Source organism: Fonsecaea monophora (assembly GCF_001642475.1).
Source record: "Fonsecaea monophora strain CBS 269.37 chromosome Unknown Scaff130, whole genome shotgun sequence".
In the NCBI taxonomy this organism is placed as follows: domain Eukaryota; kingdom Fungi; phylum Ascomycota; class Eurotiomycetes; order Chaetothyriales; family Herpotrichiellaceae; genus Fonsecaea; species Fonsecaea monophora.
In genome coordinates, this window is record NW_019174061.1 from 46,260 (window position 1) to 63,001 (window position 16,742).

At 51.6% G+C, this 16,742-nt stretch overlaps 5 protein-coding genes across 5 annotated transcripts; 3 read left to right on the top strand and 2 right to left on the bottom strand.

Moving 5' to 3' along the window:
• Positions 1-91: 91 nt before the first annotated feature.
• Positions 92-1,224, bottom strand: AYO21_10753 (hypothetical protein; the record flags this gene model as incomplete). The annotated part of the gene is made up of 3 exons (XM_022660662.1): positions 92-934; positions 1,006-1,141; positions 1,196-1,224. 3 exons carry the CDS (start codon positions 1,222-1,224, stop codon positions 92-94), a joined length of 1,008 nt encoding a protein of 335 aa, XP_022507032.1.
• Positions 1,225-2,085: 861 nt separating this feature from the next.
• Positions 2,086-5,131, bottom strand: AYO21_10754 (hypothetical protein; the record flags this gene model as incomplete). Its single annotated transcript, XM_022660663.1, has 2 exons — positions 2,086-5,022; positions 5,102-5,131. The coding sequence occupies 2 exons, from the start codon at positions 5,129-5,131 to the stop codon at positions 2,086-2,088; spliced, it is 2,967 nt and encodes a 988-aa protein (XP_022507033.1).
• Positions 5,132-5,911: 780 nt separating this feature from the next.
• AYO21_10755 (hypothetical protein) lies at positions 5,912-7,386 on the top strand (the record flags this gene model as incomplete). Its single annotated transcript, XM_022660664.1, has 3 exons — positions 5,912-6,537; positions 6,587-6,830; positions 6,904-7,386. 3 exons carry the CDS (start codon positions 5,912-5,914, stop codon positions 7,384-7,386), a joined length of 1,353 nt encoding a protein of 450 aa, XP_022507034.1.
• Positions 7,387-7,867: 481 nt separating this feature from the next.
• Positions 7,868-10,561, top strand: AYO21_10756 (hypothetical protein; the record flags this gene model as incomplete). Its single annotated transcript, XM_022660665.1, has 1 exon — positions 7,868-10,561. One exon carries the CDS (start codon positions 7,868-7,870, stop codon positions 10,559-10,561), a length of 2,694 nt encoding a protein of 897 aa, XP_022507035.1.
• A 1,423-nt stretch (positions 10,562-11,984) lies between these two features.
• Positions 11,985-15,068, top strand: AYO21_10757 (hypothetical protein; the record flags this gene model as incomplete). Its single annotated transcript, XM_022660666.1, has 3 exons — positions 11,985-12,113; positions 12,167-14,843; positions 14,899-15,068. The coding sequence occupies 3 exons, from the start codon at positions 11,985-11,987 to the stop codon at positions 15,066-15,068; spliced, it is 2,976 nt and encodes a 991-aa protein (XP_022507036.1).
• Between the last annotated feature and the right edge of the window lie 1,674 nt (positions 15,069-16,742).

The following is a 16,742-nucleotide window of genomic DNA, read 5'->3' on the forward strand; positions in this document are numbered from 1 at the left end:
TCCCCCTACCTCAACACCACCAAACTCCCCCACCCTCTCCTCGTAAGTCTTTACTGCTCGTCCCATCTCGTCCCATATCGCTCTAGTTCGTTCATGGATCCGTCTTGAGCTTCTTCGAGGAGCCCGCTCCGCCCCTTTTTCCCTTCTTCGTGCTACTGTCGTTGTCTTCGGCAGGCTCACCAGCAGTGCCCGGAGCGGTGACCTCCTGCTTCTTCCTCCCTCTCTTCTTGGGCGTCTTTGGCGGCTCCGCGGGCGTACTCGCCAGTTTGTCCTGTGCGGCCTCCAGCATGCTGGCGACTCGACCCATGACGTCCCAGTGGAAGCGCGGGTTACTTGTGGCGATGTGCTGGAACACTGGATCCGTGTGGTACGAGCGAAAGTGTCGGCTTGCGGTTTTGGCGAGGACTTTCCACAGCTCCGCGTCCTCTTTTTCGGAAATCGTATGCTTATTTGTCGGTGAAGGCAGGCCACCACCAGTACCAGTGCTCGAGCCAGTGTTGCCGGCGCCGACATTGGCGCTCATGGAACGATCGCTTGGACTATCCGTGACAAAGAAATGAGAAAGACACGGCAGTAACGCCTCCTTCACCATCCCGAGGATTTCCGCGATCTCATTTGTGGCTTTCTCGCGGAGTACGGTTATTTTGTACTTGTGAGCAATGAGATACATCTTCGCGTGCAGCGATATTGGAGAAGAACCCATGTAACCAGTGTCCTCCTGAGCATCGTCGGGTTCTGCGTCAGGGTCGGAAATCGCTTCGTCAGAGTGACCGGATGCGGAGGCCTTGCCATGTTTCATCAGACTTTGTATGTCAAGCCCACTATTGTCAGACGCAGGCTCATCGTCGTATTCGTCAGTGTACCACCAGAGGATCAAGTGGGCGATAATGGCTGGTTCGTCACCGTCAAGATGTACTTCTTGCCGCTTGCTACCCTATTGACTTGGAGAAGTCTCCGTTAGTTGATGTTAAGCTGACCAGGACTTGAAGGAGGTCAAAACTTTACCGGGGGTGCGTTGCTGTAAAGTTCCAAAAAGGATTCGGAAGAGTCAGTGATGACATGACTGTGCACTGCCCATCGATAATCATTGACAATGATATCGACATTGGGTTGACATTCCTTCTTGAGGCATGAGGAAAAGCTATCTCCTTGTCAGACGAATGGATGAGTACACAAAGTGCTGCTAGGTGCGTACGTCCTGAGGTCGCTCTCCGTGACAGCCATGTCAAGTATTCCGATGCCACCTGAAAGCTCACTTCACATAGGTAGTTGGAGTGGTTGTCTAGACCGTACTTATAAGTGTAAATCAAAAAGATAGGAAGGATGAGAAGTGATAATAAAGGTCAGAGAGATGCAAAGCGGCGAAGAGGAGACATGCACAGGTTGAGATTTATGTCACTGCACCGATATAGGTGAGTGGGCTTATAGCAGCATGAACCGAGTGAGTGAGTGAGTGAGTGAGTGAGTGAGTGAGTGAGTGAGTGAGTGAGTGAGTGAGTGCAGACAAATGATTTAAAGTCAAGTGAAGGTGAAAAGATGAAAACACAGACGGTGCCGAGTTAGTGTCAAGATAGGGGAGACATACATTGAGAATATTTGGGAATCTAATACGGCTGAGGCGCGAGTGACACCGTATGGCTTGAGATATAAAGAGAGAGTGAGTCATAGACAATATCTATGCGATAAAGATGCCACGGCATAACATGTACGCACACCTCTAGTCTGCCTTTCCTGGTTCTCAAAGAATAAGACAGGTCTGAAATAGGTATGCTCTTGAACTCAGCAGTTGGGCACTCACAGCGAACATCAACTCGAAAGCAGAGTTTGCTGACAAGAGCTTCTAACCACCAAACCTCGATCTCGCGCGTAAGAAATGCTCCGAGGCATTCCATGACTTGTGATCTCCGACCATGGGGGATTGTTGCGGTCGCAGACGTAGTTGCTCTGTTCTGAGTCGCGCTGTTGAAAAAATAAAGGAAAAGCTGAGAGACTTGAGAACAATTTGGTTTGTCGGGCTCTATTGGGGTATCTTTTGAGGAGTGGATAAGTATACAATGTTGTACAGCACTTACTGCACCAAATGTCTTAATTTTCGGCTGACATCTTCAAAGTCTTGACTTGCCATTCATTCGGATCTCGCTCGACCCAGTCTTTCTTTTCCCCTAGGACACACATAGACCTCAAATCCGAAGGGAGGTCCACGAGGTACTTCTGAGCGACTGACTGCACAGCCTCCTTCGTGACACTCAGTAAGCGTTCGCGCATTTCCTGGTCCATATCTTCGGTGATGCCGTACATGAACTCTTTACTTGCTTCGCTGCTCACGCTTGTGGGAGCGTCAACTCCTTGAAAAATGCTCAGCTTGCTCTCCTCAAGCTCGCGGCCACTCCAGACCCTATCACGGGCATAGAGTCCCGCGCGCTCGAACACACTCAACGAAGTGCGAGGATTGGGATCTCGATACGACGACATGGTGAACAATCCACTGATCGGGCTCGCACTCGCCGACGCACCATATGCGCCACCCTTCTCTCGCACCTCGGGATGGAGAAAGTTGTGGACCAAGAGTTGGCCAAGCACAGTGAGTGGTGCTTTGTCTGGTGAATTATAGGGTGCGGTTTGGAGGCATGTTCCCGTATAAGAAACTTGAAATGGCAGGTCGAAGAAAGCTCGTCGTGAAAGTGACGAGCCCGGTATCACACTCGATAGAACCGAGTCACTCACTGATGGCTGGGCTCGTGGTAACTGGGCAAGGAAGTTCTGAATGAGATCTCGATTGCCCTTGACCGAGGCAGCTTCACACACGACACGCAGCGACAAGTCGGACGAGTTGGCGATTGCTATCGATTGGATGGTTTGCAGGTTCTGTATGACCTGCACCAAGCTTTCTGGATCACGTCTGGCTTGATCCAGTATACGAGCGGTGGATTCTATTTGCGAGAGTCCAGAGAGCTGGTCCTGAATCCACCCTCTTTGTGTCAGCGCAGCAGAAGCGCTCGTGACGGCGAAGTGGTGACCGCTTTCCGCCACTGTATCCAGAGCCCCGGAAGCCTTAGATTCCAGAAGCTCCCGAATTGCAGCAATAGCTCCGGGACTTGTAAAGTCAATGTCCAATAGCAGTGTGCGGATAAGATCAAGCATTGCTGGTACATTTCTGTCCAGCGCATAGCCATCCACCAAGAGCCCTTCATTACATTTGTCCAGACTCCACGGATCGGGCGCCGCAAATGAGGACACCGTTATGCCGCCGGTCTTAAGAAGAATTTCGGCTTCGAGATCTCCCACAGACATTGTTTTGGTGCCTAACCGCATCAATGAATCCGTGAATAGTGGTAACAAGACCCTAAGCTCGTTAGGGAGGTTTCTGAAGAGGTTCTTTGCCTGGAAATATGTGATCCCGTTCGTCTCGGTTTCACGCCATAAGCAATCCACTTCACCTATCTTCTGATGATATCTTGGCTTTCTTTCCTTGTCTCGAGTGATATCGCTGACGCGGAGAGTTGGGAGGGTATCCAGATTCTTGTCTTGAGCCTTCTCTTGTTCCTCGACGAGCTCAAGTTCCTGCCGACCAAGCTCCAAAATGGCGGTCTCGGGTGAACTGGAAGCGTTCTTGACTGTCTCTAGAATGTTCCTCCTCCGTTCTTCTTCCCGTGCCTCCAAGGCGGCACCGTAAGACTCCGAAGGAGTCATGGTGAATTGCATGCAATTGTCGTTCAAGAGATATTTTTGTACAAGTTGGTTAAGATATTTCTCTTCTTTCATCCGTTGTTTGAAAGCATCGATGACTTCGTTCCATGCCAGGAAATCCATTGGGTTGACTCCATTAAACCACCCAGGGAGAGTTTTCTCCAGTAAGCCCATCCCAAAATTGGCTGTTTTATGCTTCAAGGAAAGCTCCAGTTGATGCATGTAACCTTCGATCTTGTTTGGTTGAAAAGCCTCGTGGGCTTTGTCTCGCAAAGTTGTCTGAATTCTCTTTTTCAAGCCAGCAATATCTTCAGCTTTCATACCGTCTAGTCCGATGGAGAAAACTCCAACCCTTGCAGAGGCGTCGTATCCGGAATTTGGGCTGAAGTTAGTTCCTAAGCCCGACTCGATTAACCCTTGATATAGAGGGGAACCGTAACCACTCATCAACAACGACATCATTATGCCGATACAAAAGGTCTCTACCACATCGGAGGAGGGACATCCCATCCAGGAAATGGAAGACTTAAATTGCCGGTCAGGGGGTTGCATCGCATCGACCGGGCCGGGTACCTCGAAAGCGATGAATCCATTGGAAAAACTGATTGGCATCTTGATCTCCGTATCTGGCGTGGCCTTGTCGAATTTTGAGATGGCCTCGTCCACATACTGAAGTTGTTCGGCCAGGCTTAAGCTGCCGTAAGAGAATATCTTTGCGTTGCTGGGATGGTAGTTCTTCCGGGAGAAGTTGACGAGTTGATCGTGTGTGAGCTGAGTCATGAACTCAGGATCACCACCAGAATTGTGCAGAGATGGTATGAGATGTTCTCTAAACCTGATGTAGAAGAGATAGCTGGCGTCTGACATCTGCCCTTTCATCTCGTTATAGACAACTCCTTTGAACTTGATATTGTCCTCCGTCGGGGGTTCTCGGGGGTCTTCCGGACCAAGCCGCCATCCTTCTTGCAAAAAGTCGGTACGTTTCAACAGTGGGTGGAGAGTTGCATCCATGTAGACTGACGACAGATTGCGGTAATCTTGAAGATTTGTAGTGGCAAATGGATATGACGTGTAGTCCGAAGACGTAAATGCATTCATAAAATTGGCCAGCGATCGCGGCATCATTTTGAAAAAGGGATCCCGGACGGGATACTTTTCGCTCCCACATAGCGTAACGTGTTCGAGGATATGGGGCAAGCCAGTTCTATCGGTAGGATTTGTTTTGAAGTTGATTGCAAAGACATTGTTCTTGTCGTCCCGAGCGACATGGAGGTACTCTGCGCCAGTTTTGTCATGCTCCAACCTCAACGCCGTCAAGTGCAGCTCCGGCACATGCTTTATCTCTCTCAGTGTGAATCCGTGTATGCTATCCCCGGGCGTGGGATATCTATTCAAGTCTGTCACCGACGCATACCCTCTTCTGGACAAATACGGCCTGCCGCATCGCAGAATGCCCTGGCGAACGACGCCATGCCTAAGCATCTCCCGACCAAAGGAATCGCAGTCTCGAATCGGAGGTAGCCACTGAATCGGGGCGGCGAGTCTAAAGGGGTCGGTCGATGGTGGTTCGATGCGGGAGTAGAAGCTTGGAATTACAGTCTCTAGGTTCTTAATGATAGCAAACGCAGGTGTAACTGGAAGGCGAAGAAAGATGAAGACAAACCAAAATCGCCGAATTAAGGAATCGAGAAGTCACGTGTCACGTTCTCCCTATAGCAAGGTCTCTAACCAGATTCAAGAGGGGATCTGTGTATGCTGGGATAGGTATTAGACAAGTATGCATAAATGCTGTCGATAGTCCCTTCGAATCTTGCGGTGTGCAGTAAGTAAGTTACCTCAATCTCGACGTTGAGTTTCGGTATATTGCGCATTTGTACACAGTGCTCGGCCGTGAAGGAAATCCCAGATCTGCGCGGCACGTCCTCCGATCGAGGTTCGCCTCGCACGATCTCTTCCCACTGTGCTTGACCGGACTATCTCTCTCTCTGTGTTCCACATAATCTACACGCAGTAAAGAATAGACGGGTCATCATAATAACCCAGAGATATCTCAACAATTCTCACGTTCTAGTGCGTCCAATTGCTGTCTGACGCCACTTTAAAAGTCTTTTGTCGCAGATGTTCAGGCCGGGCACCACAGTCGTCTGTACGGGTTTCAAAAGCTACCACTGGCTTTGAACAGGCACAAAAAGGCCACAGCTTACGGGCCAGCGCTGCCGACCACATGGCTACCGCGGCGCACAGTCCTACATCTCAAACCACAAATGGCGACAGCCACGATTTGCCCCCGCCCGCGCCCGCTGCGAAGAAAGGCAAGGGAAAGAAGGACAAACAACTCAGCGCTGAGGAGAATGCAAAACTAGTACAAGCGCGGTTATCACAGCTGGAGCAAGAGAAGGCAGGTGATAAGGCTCAGCAGGCGGAGATTGACCGTGAAGTAAAGAAAGCCATTCGTGACCTCAATGAGTTGATCAATGGTGTCGAACCTCTGAAGGGGATCGACCTCGTCAAACAGAAATATGAAGAGCTCCTTGCTGAAATGAAAAAGACCGAGCGCGAACACCTCAAGGCCAAAAAGAGTCGCGATCAGTACCAGAAGGACGCTGAGAAATCCAAGTCGGAGCACAATAAGACAACCACGATGAAGGACAAGTTGGAAAAGCTGTGCAGAGAATTGACAAAAGAGAACAAAAAACTCAAAGACGACAACAAGAAGCTTGAAGAGACGGAGAAACAGGCCCGGGAGAGCATCAACGAGCGTCTAGACCAGATGCTCTATGATGTGCAGGAGGCTATGAACACCAAGACCGGCGCACATCCCGAATACCTTCACCTTGAGCTGGACGAGCTGTGAGTCAACCCTATCGTCATTTTGTGAGCTGGGTTAATATTTCATCAGGTTCAGAACGCGATGTAAGGTCTTAGCAGACCAAGCCGAAATCCGGGAAATGCATTTCAAATCGATCCTTCGCCACAAAGATGCCGAGATAGCGCACCTGCAAGCCAAACACGAGGTTGAGCGTCGAAGGGCCGACACTGAAGCAGCTCGGTGCCGGACCCTGACGAGCCAAGTGTCGACCTTCTCACATACGGAAGCGGAGCTACGCAGTCAATTGAATATCTACGTGGAGAAATTCAAGCAGGTTAGTTCAAATCTATCCCTTACCTTATTTTGATTGGTGCATGAGCTGAAACTCTTTGCTCACCATCCAGCAGGTGGAGGACACTCTCAACAACAGCAACGAGCTATTCCTCACATTTAGGAAAGAAATGGAGGAGATGTCCAAGAAGACGAAGCGACTCGAAAAGGAAAACCTCACGCTCTCGCGCAAACATGATCAAACAAATCGGAACATCTTGGAGATGGCCGAGGAACGTACGCGGGACAAGGAGGATCTGGAGAGGCTGAGAAAGCAGGAGCAGCGGATGCGCAACATCATCAAAATCATGCAGGAACAAGGTCGAGGCCGGCCGATCCAACAAGAGCCTGTGGACGATGAAGGCACAGAAAGCGAGTATGACGAGGAGTACGAGGACGAGGACGATGATGATGAAGCGAGTTATGAGGCGGAAGAGGAGCTGGCAACCGAAATCGCGAAGCCCGTGTTTGGTCCAGTGCCTCCGCCAGAAATGGTCGCTTCCAAGGCTAACGGGCAAAAGACGGCGACGGCGGCGCTCGTTAATGGTATGCCGCATTAAAGATGTGCATATAATACATCATTTGTATTCTTTTGGAACTCCAGGAACAATTGATTTTGCTCGCCCATTTCCACAAATCCCTAGGGTATCCATGCTGTCAATGTATGAAATGATTGAAATGATGCGGGTTGAATGTAATAATTATTAATAGCGAGATGGGAAGCGAAATAGGCGTCCCGAGTACCAGTAGGACCAAGCCAGTCTTGCGTCACTCCGCAGGAACAAAATTCGGAAAAAGAGACCAAAGTGGCCCTCTCAGCTCACCAGAATCTTCCCGTTGCATGTGAACTACTTGCTCATTGTCCCAACAAGAGCCCACCTGCCCATCCCAGGTCAGGATGGCTTTCGTGTCTGCAGTGCTTGCGGTGTCTCCCCTAGTCTTTGCTGATCCGCCGTGAAAACGAATTCTTATGATAGACTGCGACGACTGTCCCCCCGGTTTGGTGCCCGGTCGTGGCTTTGCCCTCCGATGACCCCTCAGATGTCCGCGAGAAACGAACCCGGTCGATCCACGTCTCTGGCAATCCACGACCAACATGACCTGACGCGGTCTCGCACGCCGCGCCCATATCTTCTGCGGGCAGAGAGCCTAAGGCCGGCGCAGGTCCAGGGAGCTGACAATGGCTACGGTGTTGTCACCAATGGACATGGTCCTTCCCCGAAACTCAGTCGTTCTGAGTCTAGCGAAAGCGGCACAGAGGCAGACGACGAGAAGGGCCCCTTTCTCAAGGGACTTCCTGCACCTCCTCCACGTCTACACAAGGGTCTTCGAGGAACTTCACCTGCCAACTTGACCCCGGCCCACAGCCCGTTTCCCACACCGCCAGCCTTTATCGAGGGGGATGGGCCTCGATTTTTCGACTCGGTCCAGAAACCTGGGAAAAGAAAACAACGGACGAAGGAGCATATCAGAGACTACGAAGCGTATAAGAAACGGAAGCGACGCGAGATCATTCGGCGATGCACAGAAACCTCGCTTCTTTGTGGCATTGGGGTGGTCGTCTGGAACAGCAGAGGGGGTTCATCGGGCCTCAAAGACTGGCTCAACGAGGTCACGGCATTCCTTCTACTCCCACCATTTGTCTATCTGCTTTATCCGCTCAGGCTCACGGTGCGAGCAGTAGCTGCGAAAAAGTCCATTCTGCAAGCACTCAGGCTAGGATTTCACATCCCCTCACAATTTGACCCTGGCCCTCTGTTGTATCCGGTACTGCTACCGCTAATGATATCCGTTTCTCTGTTCCGCCAGAGCGTGGCTTTTCTCCCAGCAGCAATCATCTGTGGGTTGTCGTCGATACCCTCGATTATCACAACAACGCCGAAGATTCCTGCCATTGGCATGTATCTGCACTGGCTCCTTTCCGTTATTCCACTCCATACCTCGAATTACCGATCATCATCCGCTCCAGTTCCAAAGCCATTGTCTCTGAAACTAGATCCCGGCTCTCACTTGAGTAGGGAAATCCTGGTGGTCATATTTCCCTTGCACCAGGCATTAATCTCGATGCTTGGGTATCTCACCACTTCAAGTCTGGATATATCAGAACTACAGCTCCTCTCATCAGCACTCATAAATCTCTACATTTTTGCTCGGACGCCCCAAGCCGAGATTCTCAAGGCGATGATCTGGCTGGGGGGTTTGAGCATTTTCATCACATGTAAGAATGTTCTGATGTGGGAAGTCGCTTTGGCACGAGTGCCCACCTGGAGGCTGTTGCGCTCACGCCAGCCCGTGGGTCTAATAGCAAGACTCGATCAATACCTTTGCAGCGTTCTTGTGGGTGGGAGGTATAAAAGCCGGCACGCAGACAGTTCGGATACTGAGGATGAGGTCCATCCTGCGCATTCTAAGCCAGGCCTGAGGCCCCGCTTGAGGTTGCAATTAAATGGCAGAGCTTTCTCTGCAACTGCCTCTGCTCAGGAGCCAGCGTCAGCTTTTGAACAGCAACCATCCAAGGCCACTTCATCGGAGACGGTTGCGCTGTCAGTACCACCTCGAAGAAACACATTCACCACCTTGGAACAGAGTCGGCGCAAGCACCAGGCCCTAGGCGCGAAGAAGGTGAAGCCGGCTCCAACTGGTCCTTCCGCGGCCTTCCTAGCGTTCAGCGTGGCGCAAGCGCGAGTGCGAAAGTATGCATATGCGGCCGTCGCCTACATGTTTGTGATTATCACAATCTTGGGACCGGTTCGGCTCTACGTGGGCCATCGGGCGTTGTCGAACCATGAGCCCATAGGTTGGGCATTGGGATATTTGTTCGGCAATCTACCCATCTTCCGACTTTGGGTGGTTAGCAACAACCTCGAACGATGGATCTGCCTCCCAGCCCGAGGAGCAGAGGCACTGTTACCATTCAAAAACGGCGGTATTGAATATGCCCGCCAACATGCTCTTGGACCAGCTACCACACGCCTCACCATATGTGCATACTGCCTCGTCGTGCTCATGGCTGGAATAGCCACTGTTGTTCACCTCACGTCGATTGTCGAAGTCGACACAAGACGCAAAGTCTTTCACGGTATCATGGTTGCCATGCTCTTGCCGACCATCTTTGTGGATCCTTGTTTTATAGCTCTGGCGCTCAGCTTGATTTTGGCGATTTTCCTCCTCCTAGACCTGTTCCGAGCGTCACAACTGCCTCCGATCTCCAAACCCCTGACTGTTTTCCTGGCGCCTTACGTGGACGGGCGGGATCATCGCGGTCCTGTGATTGTGTCCCATATTTTCTTGTTGATCGGTTGTGCAATACCGTTATGGTTGTCACTGGCTGCTGCACCGCGTGTAGGTCAAGATCCTTGGGCTGGCTGGGACACCACATTGCGCGACTTGAGCATGGTAAGCGGCGTTGTCTGTGTAGGAATGGGGGATGCAGCAGCCAGCTTAATTGGACGGCGGTATGGCAAGACGAAATGGTACTGGGTTGGAGGGAAGAGCGTAGAGGGCAGCCTCGCGTTTGCCTGTGCGGTAACCTGTGGTCTGTCCGCGAGCTGGCTCTGGCTCAGATTGGGTGGCTGGGCCTCGTGGCACGGTGGCGATCCTCTGATTCTCATGCTGGGGAAATGCATGGTTGCGGGGACAGGGGCCAGCCTCCTGGAGAGTACCCTGACCGCTGCCAACGACAATGTGGTAGTTCCAGTTGGCCTCTGGCTGCTCGTCAGAGGCCTGGATATATGACCCGGAAGTGAATGCGCATCACCGATCGCGTGTAATTTCTAGCTGTGCAAGTGCTCGGATACCACATCTAAGTCGGTACTTGACGGCACGAGTACTTGGTAGAAAGAACTCAATACGTGGACGCTGGTCAGGGTTCTTTGCGCTTGTTTTCCCACTACGTCAGGTACGTAAAGCAGATCCGGAAGAACGAACCCACTTGGTAAAGATGGACTCGTCGGACGATTCCGTTAGGTACTGGGCGCAGTGGGAGTCAGATGCTCGAAGGTGGTGATTCGTTGGTGGCAAACAGAGACAAAGGTGTCTGGGGAAGATTGGCACTGCAGCCTTGATCAGCAAGCGAGGCGAGAGGTGGGAAGATGATGCCACCATCTGGTGGCCAGGTGCCTTATCTCTTGCTCCATCCATATCACTCCAGATTAGTCGTGCGAGGACCAGTAGACGCCAGTAGTACAGCAGTCACAAGTTCACTCCCACGCCTTCCCCCCAAAGTCCGAGGGCAGGTGGGCTGTCAGCGCAGGCAGAACAGGGGACCTTCGAGCATCCACACCACGCCATCACCCACGTCTTTACCCGTTGGGAGCGGGCGGGTGCTGGTGTGATGATAGACTCCTCCAGACATCGGACAATTCTTTATCGACACCGAATGACTGCATGACTAACTTGCTTGAGGCCTTGTACGCTGCGTGCTGCTGCACGCTGCTGCATCCTGCGCCCTGTAACCCTGCAACCCTATACTACTGACTGTACTCCGGACTCTCTTCCTCTCCCACCCCCTTCATCACGCTGCTTGAATCCAGCGTCTCCCTTTGCCTACAGTTTATTTTTTGGTCCTACTTCAAACACTTCATCGATTCCTTATCTCGTTTCTCTCTCTTTTAAGCCGCATTACTTTCTTTGTACATTGCGCTGATAGTGCAGTGCTCCGCATCCTCCAAGTCACACGTCACTCGTCTCTCGTCCAACCACAGATTTCCCCCCAGAGGTCGCGCGCCCAACTAACACCACGTCCTCTCACAACCCGCCATCTTCACCGGTCAACTGAGGTTCATCTGTGCTGTACATCTAGACTTAACCACTGCACCTTGAGTCCTACTCCTCCACCGAGTCCGTTGAGCTTCTTTGCACCACAATTGCGCAGCCTCCCGGAATCACGCAGCCTACCGTTCAATTGCGCCATCTCCACTCCTACGACTTGAGCGAGCCCTGGTCGCCTGCTACCTGTTGCCTCAAACCATCCATTCATCGGTCGTTTTACCCTTTCCGCCGCAGTTGTTCGCTTTATCCCGAGCAATCCATGGGCTACCATAACCCCTTGGATCCTTCTCTTCAGCGTAGAAGATAACCTCCGAAGCAACCTCACCTCACCTGACCATCCGTCACCACCCTTGTTCATCGAAGTAGGCGGAGGAGGCGAAGGGAGAATATGGCGTCCACACCTCCTCAATCATCCACTTCCAAGAGGTCAAAGGAGTCGGAGCGGATAGGCAGTTTCCAGCGTCATGAAGAGATTGGTCGAGGCAGCTTTGCAACGGTCTACAAGGCCATCCATACGGTTCGTCCATCCAAGCCACACCTTCTGGAAGACATACTGACACCTTTCTCTAGACCAATTCGGGGGTGCAAAGCATTGTGGCGATCAAATCCGTCAATATGTCTAAGCTGAACAAGAAGTTGAAAGATAACCTGACGTCGGAGATCTCAATCCTCAAAGGCCTTCATCATCCTCATATCGTAGCCCTCATCGACTGCAAGGAATCGAGTGCTCACATACATTTGGTCATGGAATATGTTGCCCTAGGTGACCTCTCCCACTTTATCAAGAGACGAAATGAGATCAAGGACAGTGACTTGGTGGGCAATATGATGGTCAAATATCCCAATCCTCGACACGGCGGCCTTCATGAAGTGGTGGTCCGGCACTTCCTAAAACAACTCGCCAGTGCTCTGCAATTCTTACGGGCAAGAAATCTCATTCATCGAGATGTCAAACCGCAGAATCTCCTGCTGAACCCGTCTCCGGAATACTTTGAAAAGCACAAGCCACATCCTATGCCTTATAAAGTCGGTGACGACTCATTGAATCCAGTGACCGGCATTAAATCTTTGCCTATGCTCAAGATTGCAGATTTCGGATTTGCTCGGTCACTGCCTTCAACAGCCCTGGCCGAGACCCTATGTGGTTCACCACTCTATATGGCTCCAGAGATCTTACGGTACGAGAAATACGGAGCAAAGGCTGACCTATGGTCCGTGGGAACCGTGCTTTTTGAGATGATGACGGCCCGCCCTCCGTTCCGAGCTTCAAATCATGTCGAGCTGCTTCGAAAGATCGAGAAGAGCGAAGACAAGATCAGGTTTGGGGACGAATACATAATCACCGAAGAAATGAAGAAGCTCATCCGGTCACTCCTTAAGAGGGATCCCGAGGAGAGACTTTCATTCCCCGATTTCTTCAGCAACGAGATCGTGGCGGGTCCTATTCCTGGCCTGCACCCAGAGGATGTCCCCGAAGAGCCCATTCAGCCCCAACACGACCGTCGGCGGAACAGTCGAACTGATCCTGTAGGGCTTGTTCGTCCGGCATCCCGCAGAGAACCAGAAAGTCCCTATAATGATTCTTCCAAGACCGCTTCGGAAGAGAACACACCACGACGATACAGTGGGCGATTGTCTGGTACAAAGGATCAAATCATCACGCAAAGAATCACAAACGAAGAACTTCAGGCCACGTTGGCTTCGCCCACAAGTCCATCTGATGGCCGTCCAACTCTTCATCCTCATGCTACCGCACCCGCCAGGCAGGAACTTGTACTGCGTCCATCCTCGATTCCGATGACCCGTCAGACCAGTACAGGCTCACATAAATTGCCCCCTTCCTCCTTGCGTGGCCAAGTCTACGACGAAAGCCAGGAAGCCAACCTGCGCAAGGAGCAGGAAGAGAAGGAGAAGGAGAGGGAGCGGGTTGCGCAGGATATTGCCTTCGAGCGAGACTATGTACTGGTGGAGAAGAAGGCGGTGGAGGTCAACGCATTGGCTGACGAGCTCGAAGCCAGTCCGCGTTTGAACAGGAATTCCCTCCAGGCTGCCATGTCCCCGAAATCAGGAGCCATGGTCCGCCGAGCCACGACACAGGGTGCGCCGGGCTCAGCAACGGGCGCCCAGACGAGCGCTTCTCGAGCTGTCCAGATCGCTTCAGGGAGAAGACCCGAGTCAATTCATCAACGGCAAAACTCCTACGAACGTCGGTACGGTCCCAGTCCCAGCTCAGCCACTTCGGCTATTTCAAAGGCTCTCAACATGGCAAGCGGTCGACTATTTGGAGTTGGATTCTCTCCACCAGTAAACCTGATTCGTGGCGGCAAATCTCCTCCAATCACCTATAGCCCATTCCCTACATATCCTGGAGCCCAAAGCAGCTTGGTCATGATTGGGGATTCTAAGGGAACACCAGCCGCCGATGAAGACACTAAATTCGTTCAAAATGTCGAGGAAATTGCAACCAGAAGCGATGTTGTATATGGATTTGCCGAGGTCAAGTATAAACAATTGATTCCTGCCGGCCCATCACATCCAGGACTTGGGTTGCGCAATGCCTCCAGCGACAATGTCACCGGTATCCCATTTGGAGCCTCCAACGAAGACCTCACCATCGAAGCCGTCGTGGTTGTGGCAGAAGAGGCCTTGGTTCTCTACGTCAAAGCGTTGGCTCTGCTCGCCAAGGGCATGGACATTGCAGCGCGATGGTGGGCGCGTAAGAATCGCTCCGAGGCTACTGGTGATAACGGCACGTATCGGTCCAGCGCAAACTCGGCTGCCACGGGCCAAAGGATGAACAACGTCGTACAATGGATTCGGAATCGATTCAACGAAGTTCTCGAAAAGGCAGACTTGGTTCGACTGAAACTCATTGATAGCCAGCGACGGCTCCCCGAGGATCATCCCAGTCATCCGAATAATATTTCTTCTACGACTGCGTCAAGCGCCGGCTTAGGGACATCAGCGGACCAAGTGGTTGTTAGCTCTGGCATTACCGCTGAAAAGCTCATGTATGACCGAGCCTTGGAAATGAGTCGCGCGGCTGCGATAAATGAATTGACGAATGAAGACTTGGCCGGCTGCGAGATCTCGTATGTGACGGCAATCCGGATGTTGGAAGCTGTCCTGGAAAACGATGACGACAACGTATCCAGGAACGGCAGTGGTACCAGTGACCAAGATGAGAAAGAGGATCTGGCTCCGATCAACGGACTAGAAGCTGAAGATAGGAGAACTGTGAAGAACTGTAAGTTGTGTTTGAACGCGTCCGAAAAATCCCTGGCTAATGACACCTTCTACAGTGGTGGCGAGCATTCGTCAACGTTTAACCGTCATCCGGAGAAAGCTTCAAGTCATCCAGAAGCGTGCATCGGCACCGGCTGTTGCGTCCCCAACCAGAGCATCTCCTCCCATCGCACACCGCGGCAGCCACCCTGCTACAGGTGTTGCAGCTACTCCTCCACGATCATAACCAGATCGAGATTCACGAAATCACGACTACTTCTTCCGAGCACTTTGTCTACAATTACCTGAGCAACGCGACCTTGAGGTGCGTTGTCCAGTGACCATGACTTGGCGTATACCTGGGCATCTGTTCAAACTTCTCAGCCGGGAGTGAGGGATTCACGACACTTTCGACGTGTGCGGGTAGGCTCTCTTGGCTTGTAATTATCCTACGTGTTTTTATCTGTCTGCATTTTCCTTTTCTGGTTGTGCATTGTGCTTGGGCTGAGGCAACGATGGCAATCATTCTTGAACAGCGTTCGGCATCACGACCCTGGCATATTATTGGCGTTTATATTTTTCTTCAATCGAACTCGGATGAAATTGAGCAAGCTCACCGGGCTTATGTGCATGGGGCTGGAGGCGGTCGAGCTTTGATCCGTCCAAGGAGATTTTGGACAACGGAATGGAACAAGATACCCGCTCACGACATGCAGATCACGGACGACTTGAACTTTGAAGAAAATACGATGGAGGCTGGCGCTATGGTTCCAAGAATTTGGATGGGGTTATATGGTTGTGGTGCTAGGGAACCGGAATTGGTCTTCTGTGCGGGCTTGGGCGATCTTGTCGTGTGTGTATACCGGGTACTTGCTGTGCTATACTCTCGACGGTGAAAGGGAGTCTATACTGAAAGGGGCTATGAGACAGGAAGGACGTGTGCGTGCTCGTTGTCTATACGATGGTGGCGGCGCTCTTTTATGGCCAGGAGATTGAAGCCAAATCTCAGTATAGAGAAAGAGACATTCGTGGTTTTCCCCTCTTCAAATGACTGTTTCATTCCTAGTTCCCAACAATGTGCCAGACAACTATGGAGAATCACCCACTTAGATAAGTGACTTCCTCAAACTTGCTGGGAGTTTTCATTCTGGCAAGAATGAAGAACAAAACAAATCAAGAATGCACGGAGACGTCAGCATTTTGATGCCGGTTCTTGCCTGGGTGACGAAAGGAAAAAGACGCATGATCAGACCATTGACCGTGAGTTGTCTGTCGATCCAGGGATGGAAAGTGATCGAAGTGAACGAGCCTGGGGGCTAGTTTGCGTCAGAACAAGGAGTGACAGCCTTGGTGAAGCGAGTTGGCGTAGTCTGGGTGTGAGAGGTCACGTTTATGGACCAGGCCTGCCACGGTTGTGCAGCAGGGGTTAGATGAATTCTGTGGTCAGCAGGGCCTGAGTACGAGGCAGAAGATATGTGTGCACCGGATCGAACTGGCTGCGAGAGGAATGCAGGGTATGCTGGAGAGAAGATTCATAGACAGCGAAGGGTTTGTTGGAGAGAGAAAAAAGATCGAGGCAGCGCAGGAAGAGTTGAAGTCGCCGCACCTGCCCCGTTGGGTACATCGACTCGCTAGTACCGAGGCACCAAGCCGAAGTAGGAAGGTAACTTGATGCCCTAGCTGGCTGGCTGGCTGGCACCTTTAGCTGGTGCACGAGACCTTCTGCCTCTAGGCCTCACTCACGAATCCCTCCATTCAGGTTCTTTCCCCCCATTCCTTTGACTTTGTGATTCTAGAGGGGGCTGACCTTTTCTCTGCTGAGAAAGTCAGGCGGTTAATTACAAGTAGATGCAGCCATTCTACACACGGTCTCTTTCCAGGCTTGCTGCTAAACACCGGATCCCACCTCCACAACGACTGC